General features: G+C 40.7%; 1 protein-coding gene across 1 annotated transcript in view; it reads left to right on the top strand.

The window, feature by feature from the left end:
- Positions 1-4,944: 4,944 nt before the first annotated feature.
- LOC139736637 (probable global transcription activator SNF2L2) overlaps positions 4,945-17,287 on the top strand; it is a 37,980-nt gene continuing 25,637 nt past the window's right edge. Inside the window, exons 1-11 of the mRNA XM_071647422.1 lie at positions 4,945-5,020; positions 7,252-7,392; positions 8,105-8,401; positions 9,101-9,202; positions 10,045-10,676; positions 11,188-11,341; positions 12,464-12,688; positions 13,666-13,817; positions 14,522-14,727; positions 15,540-15,840; positions 16,579-16,752. Of these exons, the coding sequence (XP_071503523.1) occupies positions 7,260-7,392; positions 8,105-8,401; positions 9,101-9,202; positions 10,045-10,676; positions 11,188-11,341; positions 12,464-12,688; positions 13,666-13,817; positions 14,522-14,727; positions 15,540-15,840; positions 16,579-16,752 (2,376 nt within the window). The 5' untranslated portion in view covers positions 4,945-5,020; positions 7,252-7,259. The remainder of the gene's footprint in view (positions 5,021-7,251; positions 7,393-8,104; positions 8,402-9,100; positions 9,203-10,044; positions 10,677-11,187; positions 11,342-12,463; positions 12,689-13,665; positions 13,818-14,521; positions 14,728-15,539; positions 15,841-16,578; positions 16,753-17,287) is intronic.

The raw sequence follows: 17,287 nt of genomic DNA, 5'->3' as shown, positions 1-17,287 counted from the left end.
ACAATGATTCTTAACGTTAGATCTAACAAATCAATTGTTACTAGAACTAGACTCTAGGCCTAACTGCTAGCTAACCGTTAGAACTAAGATTTAATAGAATCTACATCTAACAGTTACCTAACAGATCTAGGCCTAGTAGGTCTATAGAACTAGTAGTAGTAACGTTGTGGTGTTGCCGAGACGGCGTAAGGAAAGCACGTCTGTTCTAACAATTACCCCGGTAACGTCAGGCTACAACTTGTGAAGTTGTTTTTGTTAACGGTTACAAAACTCAAAGACTCTAGAAATATAACGCTATTTACCGGTAGATCTAAACGTTAACTTGTTAATGTTACGGCCCTAACTCAGTGTTAGATTCTAACTGAGAGTCTGAGTGTTGAATGTTAGATTCTAACATGGATGTAAATTTAACAAACAGCTAGACGGTCTAGACTACTATTATTACCGTTAGACAGTCTAATCTAACGCTAACACTCATACAGTTAGCTGTGAGAATTTTACAACAACGATAAGTCGACTAACGTTAGAAAGCGTCTGATCTAAAAAACAGTACACGACGGTTAGAGAACACATGAACTATCATCCCTATAATGACATGTTAACAGTTAGGGCGGTCTAGTTAGACTTCCAGAGTCTCTAACGTTAGAACTAACGTTAACCTAGATTCTTTGTAGACTCTATCTACATAGACCCTACTTGCCAACATTTTCATTTGAGAAAGCGGTAGAATCCAGGATGCCTATGCGAGCAGCGCTAGCTTGAATGCTAAAGAAATCATTCAAAAGCGGTAGTCTACCGCCAAATAAGGTAGAGTTGGCAAGTATGTATCTAAATTCACATTGACAATAAGTTTCTACTATCTAGAAGAACCTGTATTGTAAAATGTTAAGGAGGTTAGCTGTATTGTGTACGTGAGGCATACGCCGCCTGCTACATGTATTTGTACTGTAGGCCCTGGCCTAGCGGTTAGCATTATTATTTGTTTATTGTTATTTTCTGTGATAGGCCTACACTGTCGAAACGTGACACAATATGTAATGTTAGGCCTATTCTGTTAAAATGTTCAGTATCTTTTTATGTCACTAGTTAGAAATGAGCGCTTGGGTTTATTATTATTAGAAGTGGAACTAGAATACGTAGGCTAGATCTATCTATTAACGGTCGGTAGGATTCCTATACTATAGGCCCTTAATATAAATAGGCCTAACTGTGGTCAGTGTTACTACAATACTAGATATAGATAGGTTCTAGACCATCTACATCTGGTAGTAGATTTCTATTCAGTAGTAGTACTAGTAGTACATTAGTACGTAAGAGACGTCTAGTGTACTGACTAGTTGTAACAACGGTACCTACAGGTAGGCCTAGTAGTAACATTTACAATAGTAGTAACGTTAGGCCCTAAGTTAGGTAATGTTAGAATCTAATGTTTGCGGCAGAACCTAGGCCTAATTAGGGCCTACCGCGAACCATGATATTCGTTTAGTTGATAGGGTGTCACGGCAAGTCCGTAACACCCAAAAATAGCAGTGGTTTAAATTCGCCCATCTTGAGTCTCAAATCTAGATTTCTAGGTCTGGAGTCTAACCTTAAACTAAGGTTGTAAGCTAGCACTGTAACAGTTAACAGTAGATCTAGAAACTTTATTCTAACACAGTTAGACACTTAGATTCCAGAGTAGGCCTAACGTGTTGGTCGTTACATCTAACAATAATATGTTGTTAGGCCCTAGTTAGCTCGTAAGTAAGGTCTCAACTCTAAATTTAGTTCTAGTAGTATTTACTAGTAGTAGTAGTAGAACTCTACTACTAGTACTACTAGTAGAAAAAGTAGTAGATCTATCCTGGATCTAATCTAACTGAGAACTCTAATGTTAGACCTTATCTAAGATTAGATTCTACTCTTGTTCTGGTCTCTAGAAAAATTTAAAACATCTACGGGTAGATGTTGCTGTTAGAAGACTATCTAGACATAGAGAGGTGTAACTCTAATGTTAACATTAACTGTAACAACTGTTATAAGTGGCCCTGTTAATAAAACCTAGGGTCTAACACTAAAGAGAGACAAATAAATGAACTTGAACTTGAACTTGAACTTGAACTTGAACTTGAACTTACAGATGGTTTGACATGACTCGAGTTCCTAATCTTTTTGTTGTATTGCTACTATCAAATCATACCCTCCCGATGCAGTTATACCTCTGTCTTTCATTTTCACATTTCCTTTTTTTCTTCTTCTTCTTCTTTCCACAGCTACACTTCTCGATATGCTTCTGCAGGTCGCTCAATTTGGTTGTAGCATTTTTACTAGCCTCTCCTGTTGTCAATTGTTGTGGTGATAACAGTCTTGTCTGTGGTGTTTTACAGCGGATTTTCAAACCAGTTATATATCAGTACTTTTTCTTTTAATTACAAGCAACATCTTTTCAGCGTGTCCCCGTTTTTCCTAAATACCATTGTTCTCCTTGATGATTTATCACAATGTTTCGTCATTATATACACGGTACTATGATAATGTTTCACAATCATTGTTGTACACTTTGTTCTTTTCATAATGTATTTTTCCTTTGTGATATATATAAAAGAATGAAATGTATGTTATTATGTTTTGTCTGAAATGCAAATAAACTTGCATTTAACTGAACTGAAACCTCTCGAGTCCGCCCTCGTGCAAAGTAGCAGATTTTTTTTTATTTTTTTTATTTTTTTTTTTTAGGGGGAGGGGACCACAAGAGTAAAATACACACTTGTAAAGGAATGCAGCATAACGTCAATGTTACTTTGATCATGTTCTCTTCCTCTTTCCATGCATCTTAGCATCTGTTCTCACTATAAACCAGGGAGGTGGAAAGAGACTTTCCACCTCCCTGATTATCGCTATAATATCACGCGTATGACCTACTATGTCCTGGACGTCCACTACGACGACTCTTCATCTTCTTCCTCCTCCTCCTCTTCTTCTCCCTCCTCCTCCTCCCCTCCTCTTCCTCTTCCTCCTCCTCCTCCTCTTCCTTCTCTTCCTCCTCTTCCTCTTCCTCCTCTTCCTCCTCTTCCTCCTCCTCCTTTTCCTCCTCCTCCTCCTCCTCCTCTTCTTCCTCCTCCTCCTCCTCTTCCTCTTCCTCCTCCTATCCCCTCTTCCTCTCCTTTTTCATATTTTTTCTTCTTCTCTGTCAAATCCTTTTCATTGGCTTCCGTTTCGTTTCCAAAAGGTGTTCATCTGCCGATCTATGATCTCCACCTGGGGGGGGGGGGGCATTTCATGAAGCGTTTTGTCAGATATTTCGTCTGACAAACTGTTAAAACAAAAGCTACAGAAATCCTTGCATCAAAGTCTGACTGGCTGACAGCAAATTTGTCCGACAAAGCTGTTGGACAAAATCTTCAAACATGAAATGCCCCCACTGTCCATCAATTTATAATATAATCGATCAGGTTGTTAACATAATCGATACACAAATATTGTCAACTTGTGTGCCGGGCCTGGATACGTTTTTTTACTCATAAAACTCAACATCAGCCCATCGTCACATTATAGAGATTTTTCTGACTATATACCTACTCAGGCCTATACTCATTATATAAGCTCTTTGATCATATTCTGCTCAATTCTTCAGGATCTGATTATAAATCAGTATTGCATGAATATTGAAGCAACTTTGGAGCAAAATTTTCGTTTTCACCACGGTGGTTTGTTATGCAGAGAAAGACACAGAATGATATCTGCATGTATAATAAATTCAAATTTTACTCGATGTTCCCCTTTTTCATAACTTGCCGAATAAAGTTACATCTCAAAGATCACTCTGAATTCTGAAACAGTTTAGGCCTTAACTATGCTTTGTAGTTAAAATATAACAATTTCGTGAGTTCCATATTTTACAATTGAGTTAATTGACTCATAAATAATAGCGTGTGCAAAATGCTTAAATGGAAAATACCAAAAAGGGTCCTAATGTGAAGGAAAATTGCGAACAGGCCTATAATATTCATGTTCTTCCTGAAGTATTTGACAATAAATTCACTCTGAATTGCTCCATTCATATTACAACACTATAGGAATGCTCAAAATATTCGCACACCATTAACTGCTTTTCAAAAACTTAATCTTCCATATTTTACAATGGCCCTATTCTTTGCATTACCCTTCTTCTATCAATCAAAAGTATAGGCCCCTATATAAAAACACATTTTTGATTAAATTGATGCACTTGAAACTATAAGTATGTAGATATGCATTGTTTCCACCTTTGCCTCTTTTCATCTATTTTCATTGTATCTTCCACCTTTGTTTTACTATCATTTGAATTTGTTTGATAAGTGCTCAGTTGAAATGTAGGCCCTATTGATTGTACAAGCGGATCATTTCCAACAAGCCTCTTGTGTGCTTTCTATGATCCCTCCATTCAAAATGTATAAATTGTACCAATTAAAGGCAATGGTGTTTTGATCTTTATAAATGTTATGTTTTGATATGGAAATAAGTGAATAAATGAATGAATGAATGTTTCATATCAATTAGAAAAATGGATTATATCGTGAACAAGCCAATGCATTAGAGATAAACATCATAGCTTTATAATCTCAAGTTGTTGTTTTTTCGCCTCTATAGTTGAACAAAAGACAAACGAACCTAAACTTAAGTAGAAAAGCACTAAGAGCGCAGATCAAGACCTCCTCCAAGCAGCGCATTTGCATACATGTTTTCCATCTTATGTTATAGTCCTACATTCCCACTCATGCATTTTACTGTGAAGCTAGGATTAGCATTGGATGATTAATTGTGAAGATGAGAATATTATACATTTACATGGACCAGTTTGGCGGACTTAGGACATCATAAGATCTTTTCAACTGTAACCCTATGTATTAAATTGGCAACACCAAAGCTTCAATTCACGAAGTTTTCCGAAAATATACGAGGCTGTAAGCTTCCACCCGAGTGCCGCTTGGACAAAGCCTGGAGGAAACGCGACTTCTCTGCGAAAAGCGGGTCTCCCACAGCTAAAAGTCGATTTTTGTCGGTAAGAGGAAAGTTTGATGCATTTTACGTGTACAAGCCTGTTATTGACTTATGTGATGTACCGTGGTTTTTCTTGTCGGGCATGAAAGTACCTAAAAATGTCTCATTTCTGTCTGTAAGTACACACGGTAGCGGTATCTGTCGCGGAATTCTTTCCGTTGTCGGCTGCACAGAGCCGTATACATGTGTACAAAGGCAATGCATGCTTGCTCTGTATGACTCTGAGCCGTCTAACGTTACAGTTTTTTACCAGTACCTACAGGCTACACAATAAACGGCAGGCAGAGAATGAATGGTGTGCCTGTACGCGTACCATCGTGAAGCTCTATGGCTGGCGATCGCGATACAAGCTGAACTGTGTAAAACAGACGCTGCCCTGCGCTACCAAAACTGGTTCTGTAACTTCTGGGCCTACCTTTGTACCTAACGTTAGAACGATTGAACACATCATGTGCAAAATGCATAATTCCCAATGGAAAATGTATATTCTTTTTGAATGATGATTAGAGCCCTTTCAAACTGTACATTTTTACTGAAAACTGTGAAACAATTCGCAACTGTATAAAAATGGAACATTTAAACTTATTCCACTATTAGTATTAAACGTTAACTGGGTCGAACTAACGCCTAATGTAACGCCTGACGGTTAGAAAAACGCCTGTCTTGAATTAGCAAATACTGTGAAAGTGGAAATTTCTGCACTGGTGAAATTTTTGTGCATTTCTTGCAAATAGAAACTGGCGTGAAAATAAATGTAAAGCACGCAAACATTTTTGCTTGCCGTATGTTCCAGTACTACACAGTAGTTGCTATCTTGATTCTGCCAATTCAAAAACACGCGAAACTCTTCTTACCCGACTAAGCGCGAAAAATTAGTCATGCGAAAATATTCACTTTTACAGAATCTTGAATAATGCGCCTTTAGACAACAAGGATAACAACTGCACTAGGGGCCTGTTTCACTAAGAATCAGAGAATAGAGATCTACATGTATAAAAGTTGATCGTAAAATTTTAGATTGACTAAAGATTACAGTATGCCACTGGTTTTTTCTGTTCAATTCTATTAGCCTTTTACCATCCTCTTCAAATGTCATTCATAGAATAATCCTTTGTTATTTATTTTATCTTGTATTATCAATGGCTACATTAAAAACGTCTTCAAAATCTTTATTTTCATTGGAAAGTTGAGCATTATTGAAGACTCACACAGCATACCATAATTTTTAGTCAATCTTAAATTTTAAGATCGTCTTGGTTTCATTGTGAAACAGGCCACAAGTGCGCTATACTACCAGCACCATTGATGCGGACTGTGTAGTCTAATGCATCTGCTGCAAATCTAGATTAATATTACGTTCCCCCTGTTGGACTACAGCATGGTTGGTTACAAATACAGGTTTCTATGTTCTTCATGATGTTATAGAATAAAAACTATTATTATGACTCCTTATGTAAGAACAAAACATCTGTTTTGTAGTTGCTTATTATCATGTGACGTGTGTCATGGTATACCAGTTACTGTGTTATGAGTATCACTCATGTTATGCTATCACTTTACAGGTGTGATCGGATCACTTAATGATGGGTAATTGACCACATACCATTTGGTAAAAGACCACTCTACAAAACAAGTCAAGAAATAAGAATTGTTTGTTTGCAGAAAGTAAAATATGTTTTGACTTTTTTTTTTACGATGTACAGCTGATTAAGAGGTGAGTGCAATGCATATATGTCAGGAGCAGTACGATGCTCTAGTGTCTCTAGTATGTCTCGTGTATCACTTCAGAGAGCCAGCTTGCTCATGGAAATTTCTCCTGTAGAATTGAGAATGTCATTCTTAGATAAGCTATTTTCACAGCTCACTGTACTGTGTTTTTATGCTGACTTGTACAACTACATGTTTTATGTGTAATACTACTACACTTGATAGCCGAAACACATACTGCTCTGCATTGTGCATCAAAGTGTATTTCTGTATTCGGTCTCTTTAAAAATAACTTGTGCAAATACTCGTGAAAAAATGTTTATGAAAATTTGGTATCTGTTCTTGAAATGGATAAAGTCTGATTCCAAGCTGGCAAATAGACTCTTGAAAACCTGCTCTAGCTGTTCTGATGTGTTGGAGTTTTAACTGAGATAGGTTACTGTAACTAGCAAGTTTCCTGCCATATTTGGTGAACACAAAGCAGGCATTACATGTTATTTTGTGTCATTTTTTTTTTCCTTCCAGACTAAGCAATGGCTGATGACCCAATGGCTACACCAAACCAAATTCCAGATAGCATGAGTGGAGATATGAATCATCCAGGAACAGGACCAACTGGCCCAGGTGGTCCAGGACCTGGGCAAGGCTTTGAGCAAGGAGGAACAGGTAGGACTTGGTTCTCCAGATTTTTTTTTTTTTCACAAACTGATAATTCTTAAAGTGCATTCAAAAGATGTTTTAGTAGGTTGATTAGCCTCAAAATGCATATGATACATAAAAACAATACCAGGTAAACACTCGGTGAATGAGAAGTTGCAAGATTGTGTTTGGGTGTTCAAAACAGTTTTGCAAGAATGCATGGTTGTAAAGATGTGTAAGTAATGTGTAATTTATCATTAGAACAGAATCATTGATTATACATGTAGAACAACATTTCTTCACCTATGGTCATGGGTAAATAGTGTGGCTTTCCTAATTGTGAAGACTTGTAATGTTAGCCAGATGGCTGTTGCTTGTCTCTGCCTGTTGAAAAACAAGAAAGAGAAACAAATGTCAAACTGTTGCACTAAGTAATTACGTTGAAAATGATTTTTCCCCTCACATTGTAGTTCAAATTAATCCTAAACATGTGAATTGAGTCATGCCTTGAATCGATCTTATGAAAATGCACATTCCTATATGATCTATACTTTATACAGTATATGGGCATAAACTGAACTAAGAGAAAACTGTTTAGACAAAGGTGTTGCGACGAGTAATGGGCTTTGTTGGAAGCAGAGGAAATTACTTCTGAAATGGATGCTTTTTTTCTACAGGCACTCTTTCCATAATGCTTAATGAGTGATAGACATATTATGTGATTTCATGATACCAACAGGTCCTGGAATGCAAAACCAAGGAGGACCAATGCAGAGCCCCATGCAAGGAGGACCTAGCCAGAGTCCCATGATGACCCCTAGTCCAGGTCCGGGAATGCCTGGCCCAAGTCCCAGTCCCATGCAGCAGGGGCCCGGCCCCATGGGGGACAACAACATGATGCCCCCGTCCATGAGCCCCATGCAGGGGGGTCAGGGCCACATGATGCCCCCACAGGGCCCCCCAGCCATGGGTGGACATGTGCCCTCCTCGGGCCCAGGCCCGATGCCACCCTATCAATCACAGATGATTAATCAAGGTAACTGAAACAGCTCGATAAAGTGCTATTTGTGGCAAGTCCAGAGGAGAAACGAAATAAACAAAAGGAGATCTCAATCTTGTATTTGCTTGGAAAGTCCAGCAATATTTTAGTGCAGAAAGATGCAAACAAGAACGTTGAGGTACAATACTGTATACGCCATATTTCGCGAGTAAATTTTCGCGAATCGGGAATTCCCAATGATTTCACGAGTGGTTAAATTTGCGATCGTGGAGTCCTGTACTGAACGGAGAAATGTACACGCGTACGTCACATTCACATCAGGATCAGAGTCAATATTTTCGCATGTCTTTAATTTCGCGAATAGCACCCGACTCGCGAAATTCCGAAAATAAAAACCTCGCGAAATATTCGGCATATACAGTAATTGGAGAGCTTGTGCTGATGGTGACCATCTGAAGCTGTATGAAAAAGGTGCATCAACCACCCATGGCAACAATCAAGCAATCTTGAGCATTTGAGCTGTTGCTGTGATTGCTGCAGATAAAGTCATGTTCAGTATTGTCAAGTTTCTTCCTGAATTGTACATTTTATATTTTATGGTGTGAATATTTACTATTAACTTTTGAAATTTGTGAAGAAGAAATTGGCAAATTGATGCTGCTCATCTGTAATGAGCATTTGAAACATTTCCTGTGACTGAATAGTGTTACTTAACATTGTGTATCCTTCCGACAGGTCCGAGGCCAGGCCACAATCCCATGCCACCTCCCAACCAGGGGTACATGGGGGGCCAGTATGGTAACCAGCACAGTGGACAGGGAGGTGTCATGAATCCGGGTGAGTGTTTAGATGCTTCTCTGTCAACTCCAGTTAGTGAAGAGTGTTTAAAGAAGAAATCCACTCCAAAAATAAATAATCTTCAAAAGAAGAAGGAAAATATTCCCTACAGAATGATACAAAAATGACAAAAAAATTGGATAAGAAATAAAGAAGATATGACATTTTGAAATTTCACATTTTTTCGGAAAACATTTCTTGACCAGTCCTTATGAATACTCAAATCAGCAAGTTCACGATGTCATGTTCTCACAATTTCTTATTCATTTCATATACAGAAATGACAAAAATCTCATATTTCATCTGTATAGAATATAAAACTTGTCTTAAAACCACCCAAAATAAAAAAGAACAAATGGTAACTCTGTAATATCTTGGTATGGGAACATGCTCTTACTTGTATTAGCTAAAACTAACAATTTTTCCAAATTTCATATATAGCATGCATGAAAAATTGTGAGGGTACAACATCATCAACTCATTCATTTGAATATTCATAAGGACTGGTCGAGAAATGTTTTCGGAAAGAATGTGAAATTTCAAAATGTCATATCTTCCTTATTTCTTATCCGATTTTTGTCATTTTTTTATCATTCTGTGGGGAACATTTTTCTCTTTCATTTGAAGTTGATTTATTTTTGGAGTGGATTTCCTCTTTAACACAGAGGTTGACTTTCAGTGCAGGATGGCATCGTGTGTAACTTGGCAATGTGCAGTTGTAGCAGTTCTTCAGTGTTTAGTGAGAAAGAGTAAATATTAAAGAAATTTTGCACATAGGCCTCTATTTATCCAAAAGCTCACTATGTTAGTAATGTTATTGCTCTGTAATTCTTGTTTTCCAGGAGGTTCCATGGGTGGCCATGGTATGATGGGACCAGGCCAACAGTATCAAGGTCCCCCACATCAAGGGCCCCCACACCAGAGCCCGATTCACCAGGGACCCCCACACCAGAGTCCCATGCATCCGGGGCCACCACACCAAGGCTCTCAGCACCAAGGCCCTCCCCATCAAGGACCTGGTTCACACCCGGGGTCTACCTCCCACTCTGCCCCTCCGCACCAGTCTGGTCCACACCAGGCGGGCCCGCACCAGGGGCCACAGCACCAAGGCCCTCCCATGCCCAACCAGCAGCAGCACCAGGCTCCCCCACACCAGAGTCCCTCTCACCCAGGCCCGCCCCATCAGGGCCCCGGCTCCCACCACCCAACAGGCCCAACCGGACCACACTCCGGCCCTCCTCACCAGGTGCCCAATCCCATGACGTCACAGGGCTCGATGTCGGCACATGGTCCCATGCCAAGCCAATCTGGCCATGGACCCATGACAAGCCAACAAGGGCCTAGTCCAGGGCAGAACTACATGCAAGGACCAGGACCTGGACCAGGGTCTGGGCCTATGCATGGACCTCAGTCACAGCAGCAAGGGCCTCCAAATCAGAACTACAATCCAAACAACTACAGCATGTTGCAGAGGGTAAGATAGTGCTGATGTTGTACAGGACTACATTCACTGGCAATTTCTTTCATGTGTGCAATACACATGAAAGAATGAATGAGACAGTGGAATCATACACTGTACATACCGTGTGCAAATTTTAATCATTGTTGATTAGGTTTCCTATTAAAATCTTTATTTTTTCTTAAAGCCCAAAGCAGGTAGATAAGCTATGTTATAATAGGTATATGCTGTTACCCCAGAAATATGACTGAAATGATTTGCTTTGAAGTATCTAGGTTTTTGTTTTTTTTTGTTTTTTTCAAGTAAAATTACGTGGTGGCATTGTAAATCTGTTATTTTATCTTTTGTCAGTCAATAGAATGCCAGGTCTGGTGTATAGTTAGCTTTGATTTCATTCCCTTTTCCAGACTGAACTGAATTGCAATATTTATGTGTTTGTTTGTTTGTTTGTTTGTTTGTTTGTTCATTTATTCATTCATTCATATGTCTTTATTGATGTATTGATTTGTTTATTTTCTTATTACAGGCACTAGAGTCAATGCAGGAGAAAGGGATGCAGAATGACCCTCGATACCCTCATCTGGTTGCCATGGCAAACAAGGCTAAGCAGTACGCCCACATGCAGCAGCAGGGGATGCCCCCTCAAGGGGGCATGGGAGGTCCTCCGGACAGGAACGGGGGTGAGTCTTGCACCTGTCATCCCACCCTTTACTCCTTCAACTTCGCGAGACATTGTAGACCCATCCGTACAGACACATGAAAATTGTTGCTTGATAAGAAGGTCTTTTTCTGGGCTTATTGCATTTTGCAAAAATTGGAGAATACATATCAAAATAACACACACCACTCATGCTCTCATTAAAGCTTTTACACATGGGGTGCATTTGAGCGCTCTTCTAAAGCATACCGTACCTTAGTGTACCTGTGCAAGAGGCATGGGTACGGTGCGATATGGTACGCTTTAGAAGAGCGCTCGAATGCACCCATGGATACATGTTACAGGGGGACTGATCTGTAGTCTCATTATTAGCATAATGAAATGGTGTGCAATGTGGTAGCAGGATTCGCAGGGACTTAGAAGAACCTGACAGGGACCGCGACGTGAACGCTCCTACTATATGCCTCATCTTCTGAGCTGCAATGCAATGTTACAACCTTGTACCGAGAGGGACCTGGCAGTGGCGAATGACGTGGCTCTTGCATGCGCTAGACATTGGGAAATGGTTGTGTGATGCCACGAGATTAGCATAATCACATTATTAGCATAATGATGCAAAGAATTTAAGTAATTACCTTACTTTGGTCACTGTTTATGCCATAAGATTTTGATTAGGAAATCAGAAAGAGGGAGTGAATATGTCAGATATTCACTTTTGCTTCTTTCCAAGCAGTGACACCTGTTGACATGTGCCACAAAATTTGATCTTAATTTGCATGATGAGCTCATTGTACCCCCAGTGTGTGCCATTTAGTTTTTGACTTGTACACCTTCCTTGTTAGAAGGCATTTGGTAAATTCTCCCAATACTCAGCATCTGGTCATTCTCAGTATATTTTGATGTTGTGTATACACCATATATTCAGCTCGTCTAATTTTGTGCAAATCGGGACTGCCTATGAATTTCCCAAGTGGTTGAATTTGCGACCATGAAATACAGTAATGCATGGAGAAACTTTCTCTTCTTGTAGATTTTGTGATTAGCATTTGCAAACTTTGCAAAATTCGCAAAATATATGGCGTATACAGTAAATGTGCCATGCATTTTGCATGTTAGTCAGCAATCTTTTTCATGTGACCACCAGGGTACGGGATGGAAGGCTCAAGTAACATGCCCCCGTCCGGCTACCAGCAGCACGGCCCCCAGCGCCCCCGGCCCAGCCCCTTCACCCCCAACCAGCTGCAGCAGCTGAAGGCCCAGATCATGGGCTACAAGCTGCTGACGAGGAACCAGCCCATGCCTGAGAACCTGCGGCAGGCCATCCAGGGCCGCCCCTCAAACATGATGCCCCAGTACCAGCAACAGATGAGTGAGTTCAAGACAACTTCCTCTCATCATTTTGTGTCCCTTGTTCTTGCCTTTTAACCTGTAATTTTAAACTCTATTATGGCTTCCTATCCTCATTCTTTATGACAGAGGCAGGGTTCAGCACTAATTTTTTCCTTCGGTGGCCCATTCTGGCCACTAAAATCGCTACATCTTAAATTTTGGTGGCCCTTAAAATGAATATACTAGCCCAAATTAATAGAAAATGTAACAATCCATGTAGAATCGTACTTACCCGATCAACCTACCTCAAGATAGCCTTTTTGGAAATTTGATGGTCCTATATCAATTTTGAGTGGCCCTTGGCCACCAGGCCACCACTAATGACGAACAGTACCAGGATGTATTACAATATTGCAAACAACAAATAAAGCAACTAGATAGAGGGTTGATTATTGCAGTCAATAAAGTAGTTATGTGATATGTCAATCAATTAATCCATATTTTGATGTATTACTGGTCTTGCCAGTGCAAAAACACTTAATAAATGACAATTCTTGTGCATCCTAGCTTCTTTCTTGTCAGCAAAAATATTAACCCGTTGAGGATGACCTGATTTTGCCATAACACTCATTTCCCATAGACACCTGCCCAAGTATACTTGAGACTAGTCTTCAGTGGGTTAACCGTCCCAATTTCGAAATTTACGGTGGTCTTAGAGAGCTGTTAGCTTATACTTTGTACCTTTCATGGATACATCTTGTCCAGAGTTAACAGCTAGTATGTTTGTATAGTGTTTGTTCTTTTTTTTTCATCCAAAGTAAGGAAAAAGTAACTTCGCATTTATTTCTTTCTTCAATTTGATTTAGCAATACTTCTGTCCAGTTTTTCAATTTCTTAACGAAAGTAGACTTTTTGCCTCTAGAACATGTTTATGTTACTATGCGTCAGTATGTCTCTCAATCTTGAGAGGTTGACGGCCCCGTGTACTGAATGCCAAATTGTTGTATGCTTGTATAGGAAGTGGTCAAAGTCTGATAGGCAGCCAGCCGGGCAGTGGCAACCAGATGTCATTGCCCCAGCACAGCCAGTCCTGGCCCAATCAGCAGCAGCCCACCGAGCCGTCTTCGGGCATGAGACCGGGCATGCACATAAAGAACATGGTGTCCTATGTGAGTACCCTCGTTGCCACGGAAACCAGTCATTGTCTCTCGCGTGTGCAAAGATGAGAAAGTTCCGTAATTAAACCAGTTTATCTTCTGTTTTGTTGCCATCATCCTGTCAACGAGATAGTAAAAAATTTTCCTGAATCTAGGATAAGGTCAGTTTCCCTGGCCATTTTATCATCTCTCCTGCAATTCAGTACCATACGTTTGTGGATTTTTCATTTCCCATGGTTGTTGTCTTAGTCTAGCATTGCATATCGCAAGAGCAAAATATGGCCAATGAGAGTTGCAGCCTATTTCTGTGTATATACATTGATGAGCCCCATCTCGTGTTTGAATCTCATTCTCATTTGAAATCTTTTGTGTGTGGTTATACACACTAAACATCATATCAGGACACACTTGAAAATTAGATGTTAACTTGTGTGTTATGTGGCATTTGAGGTGTGCACATTCATAAATTGAATCTACATGACAAGGAAATTACATGCTCCTGTACAACAAAGTCCTCGGGACAGGCAGTTTTCTTTGGCTATATCGAAACTTCACTATAAACTGAACGGTATAGTGTATAAAGATATATAGATGATAATCTTGGGACCTGAAGTACTTCATTGTAATGAGAATTTATGATAATCATCTTTGTTACAGGAGTGCAGTGTACACCTTTTTATATCACATCAAATGTTGTGTTCCATTTTCGTCAGCAGAACCAGAAGATGCAGCCCCACATGCCCCAGCATCTCATGCCGCCCACCAGCTCCAGCCAGCCGCCCTCATCTCAGCCGCCCCTGCCCCACCCCAACTCCAACATCACCACGGTCCTCATGCTGCAGGCCAAGCAGAACCGGCAGGTGCCCGTCACCAAGCCCAAGGGACTGGACCCCGTCGAGATTCTCCAGGAGAGAGAAAACAGGTACGGGAGAAGGAATGCTCTGCACACCGAGCACAGAAATGGCAATGGTCCGGCTTTTTGCTGTGGTGCAAAAGGAACCATGTCTGGTTCACTTTAAAAAAAGAAAATCAATAATTCTGGTACAAAATCACCCAAATTTTTATTTTCATTTCAAAATCAAGAGCAACGAAATCACCAGATGAAGATTTATTTTGTCTAAAAATCATTAGCAGAGAAGTGATATTGTAACAGCAGTGGGCATGGTTCCTTTTGGCGCCCCATAGCAGAAAACCGGACTGTTGCCATTACCGTGCTCGGTGTATTGAGGCCTTAATACACACTACAAATAATACTCATCGACTCACCTATCTACATTGCTTTCTTCAGTTCATCCATCCTTCTTGGCCTTCTTGCTGTCGTGCCGCATGTAACCTTCCTGAACTGATTTCATTTGTATTACCACAGCAATGGATCCTCACTGTATTTTGTTCTCACCTCATATGCATGCAGAACATTTTCGTTTTGAGGCATGTTAAAAGTGTATAGAAAAACCCTGCAACAAGAAATTGATAGTAGACTCTTCCAAGCAGATTGTCTGTACATGCATGGAGGGCCGTTAAAAAAAAAAAAAAAAAATCTAGTTTTGCCTGTTTTGAATAAACAGACAGTTAAGGATATCGCTGAAAAATACTTGCCAGCATTCTTGAATAATTACTACCATTTTTGCAAAGTTTCCACAATCTGTAAATGATCCCAAGGACTCTGTGTTTTTGATGACAAACTGCAATGATCCTATTCTTCTGATTTCTCTTTATGTAACCCATCTGTCACAGGGTCGCTGCAAGGATTGCGTACCGCATCCAGGAGCTGCAGAACATCCCCGGCAACCTGTCGGAGGACCTGAGGGTGAAGGCCACCATTGAGCTGCGCGCCCTGCGCCTGCTCAACTTCCAGAAGCAGCTGCGGACGGACGTGGTGGCGTGCATGCGCAAGGACACCACGCTGGAGTCGGCGCTCAACATCAAGGCGTACAAGCGCTGCAAGAAGCAGACGCTGCGCGAGGCCCGCATCACGGAGCGCCTGGAGCGGCAGCAGAAGCTGGAGCTGGAGCGCAAGCGTCGACAGAAGCACCAGGTTGGTCTTTGATAAAGTAATCCTGTAATGTTTTGCCCGGACACTTGGCATTTAAATTGCAGAGCTTCTTCATCATCACTCAGTAAGCCGTCCAAACATGACATAATTACAGAGTAGCAAGCCCACTTGGTGTAGTACTGTGCCTTAGTCCAACAAGAAGGCCATAGTGTCACAGTAGGGATGAGAGGGGGATTAGGTAGTGTCTGTGAATTGGCAAATTGTTTCCAGATATATCGTCTGCTGAGAATGAGAAGGGCGTTAAGTTGTCATGAACACTATGGGTTTTGTGGCAACTTAACGCCCTTATCATTCTCAACCGACGATACGTGCTAACCTGTGAAGAAAACAATCCAACATGCGTGCAGATCTGCAAAGAAAGTACTCCATCGTGTTTGCAAGTCAGTGAAGAAAGCACATTGAGGGTTGGGGAACACTTCCTCTTTCTTTATTGTGCCGATTCTAATTCCCTGACATTGAAAACTGGTCATGTGCAAGAGAAAGAGATGTCCAGCCATGAATATCAACATCTAATCCAAGGTTTTGAAATGTCTGCTTTGTCTTATTCAGTGTCATCTCGAAGAACATGTTAAAGTGTGTTGTTGTTTTTTTAATGCAGGAGTTTGTCATGCATATACTGCCATTCATCTCAGTCAAACTATAAGCTATACGTTCAGAGAAATCATCCGGAAGAAACCTGTGACAAGGCCAGTCTCTTTTGCTGTTTGATTACACTTCTAGGAATACCTGAGCAGCGTCATCCAGCATGCCAAGGACTTCCGCGAGTTCCACCGCAGCGTCCAGTCCAAGATCACCAAGCTGAACCGGGCGGTCATGATGTACCACGCCAACACCGAGCGCGAGCAGAAGAAGGAGAACGAGAGGATCGAGAAGGAGCGTATGCGCCGCCTCATGGTGAGTCCAGCCGAGTGGGTCTTCGATAAGGTTCCGCGACATTTGCTCCTGCGACAATTGCTCCCATTAAATATCTGCGTGCTAAGGCAAACATAAGTAGAACTTCTCCCCACCAACATTACCCCTAACCCTAATCCTAATCCTCACACGAAACTAAGCCTAAAACCTTATCACAACCCTAACCCTAACCTGAACCCTCAGTCCTTAGAGAAAATAAGACTTGAGCAGTTATGCAGGAGCAAATGTTGTGTCTCCCTTCGACATAGCTCATGATGACCCTGTTGAGCATCGATACGTTCCTCTACGTTGTTGGCATGGGCGTGGATCGTCAGGAATTACTTTCCTGCTTACCATTTTACAGTCTTGATATTTGGGTAGTAGTTTACACTTGCTAAAGTAGTGCTAGCTAAAAAACAAAAACAAAAAACACAAAAAAGTCACATCAAAGAATAATATGTAGATCCGGCCATTAACACTTGCCATTCAAGTCACGCTGTATGGAAAGAATTTAATTAATTTACTTCACCAAGTGAGA

The sequence above is a fragment of the Diadema antillarum genome, unplaced genomic scaffold (assembly GCF_040938485.1).
Source record: "Diadema antillarum isolate AM-2024a unplaced genomic scaffold, OU_Dant_1.0 scf00000003, whole genome shotgun sequence".
Classification (NCBI taxonomy): Eukaryota; Metazoa; Echinodermata; class Echinoidea; order Diadematoida; family Diadematidae; genus Diadema; species Diadema antillarum.
The sequence above is the reverse complement of the archived record's forward strand: the minus strand, read 5'-3'. Positions and strand labels throughout refer to the sequence as shown.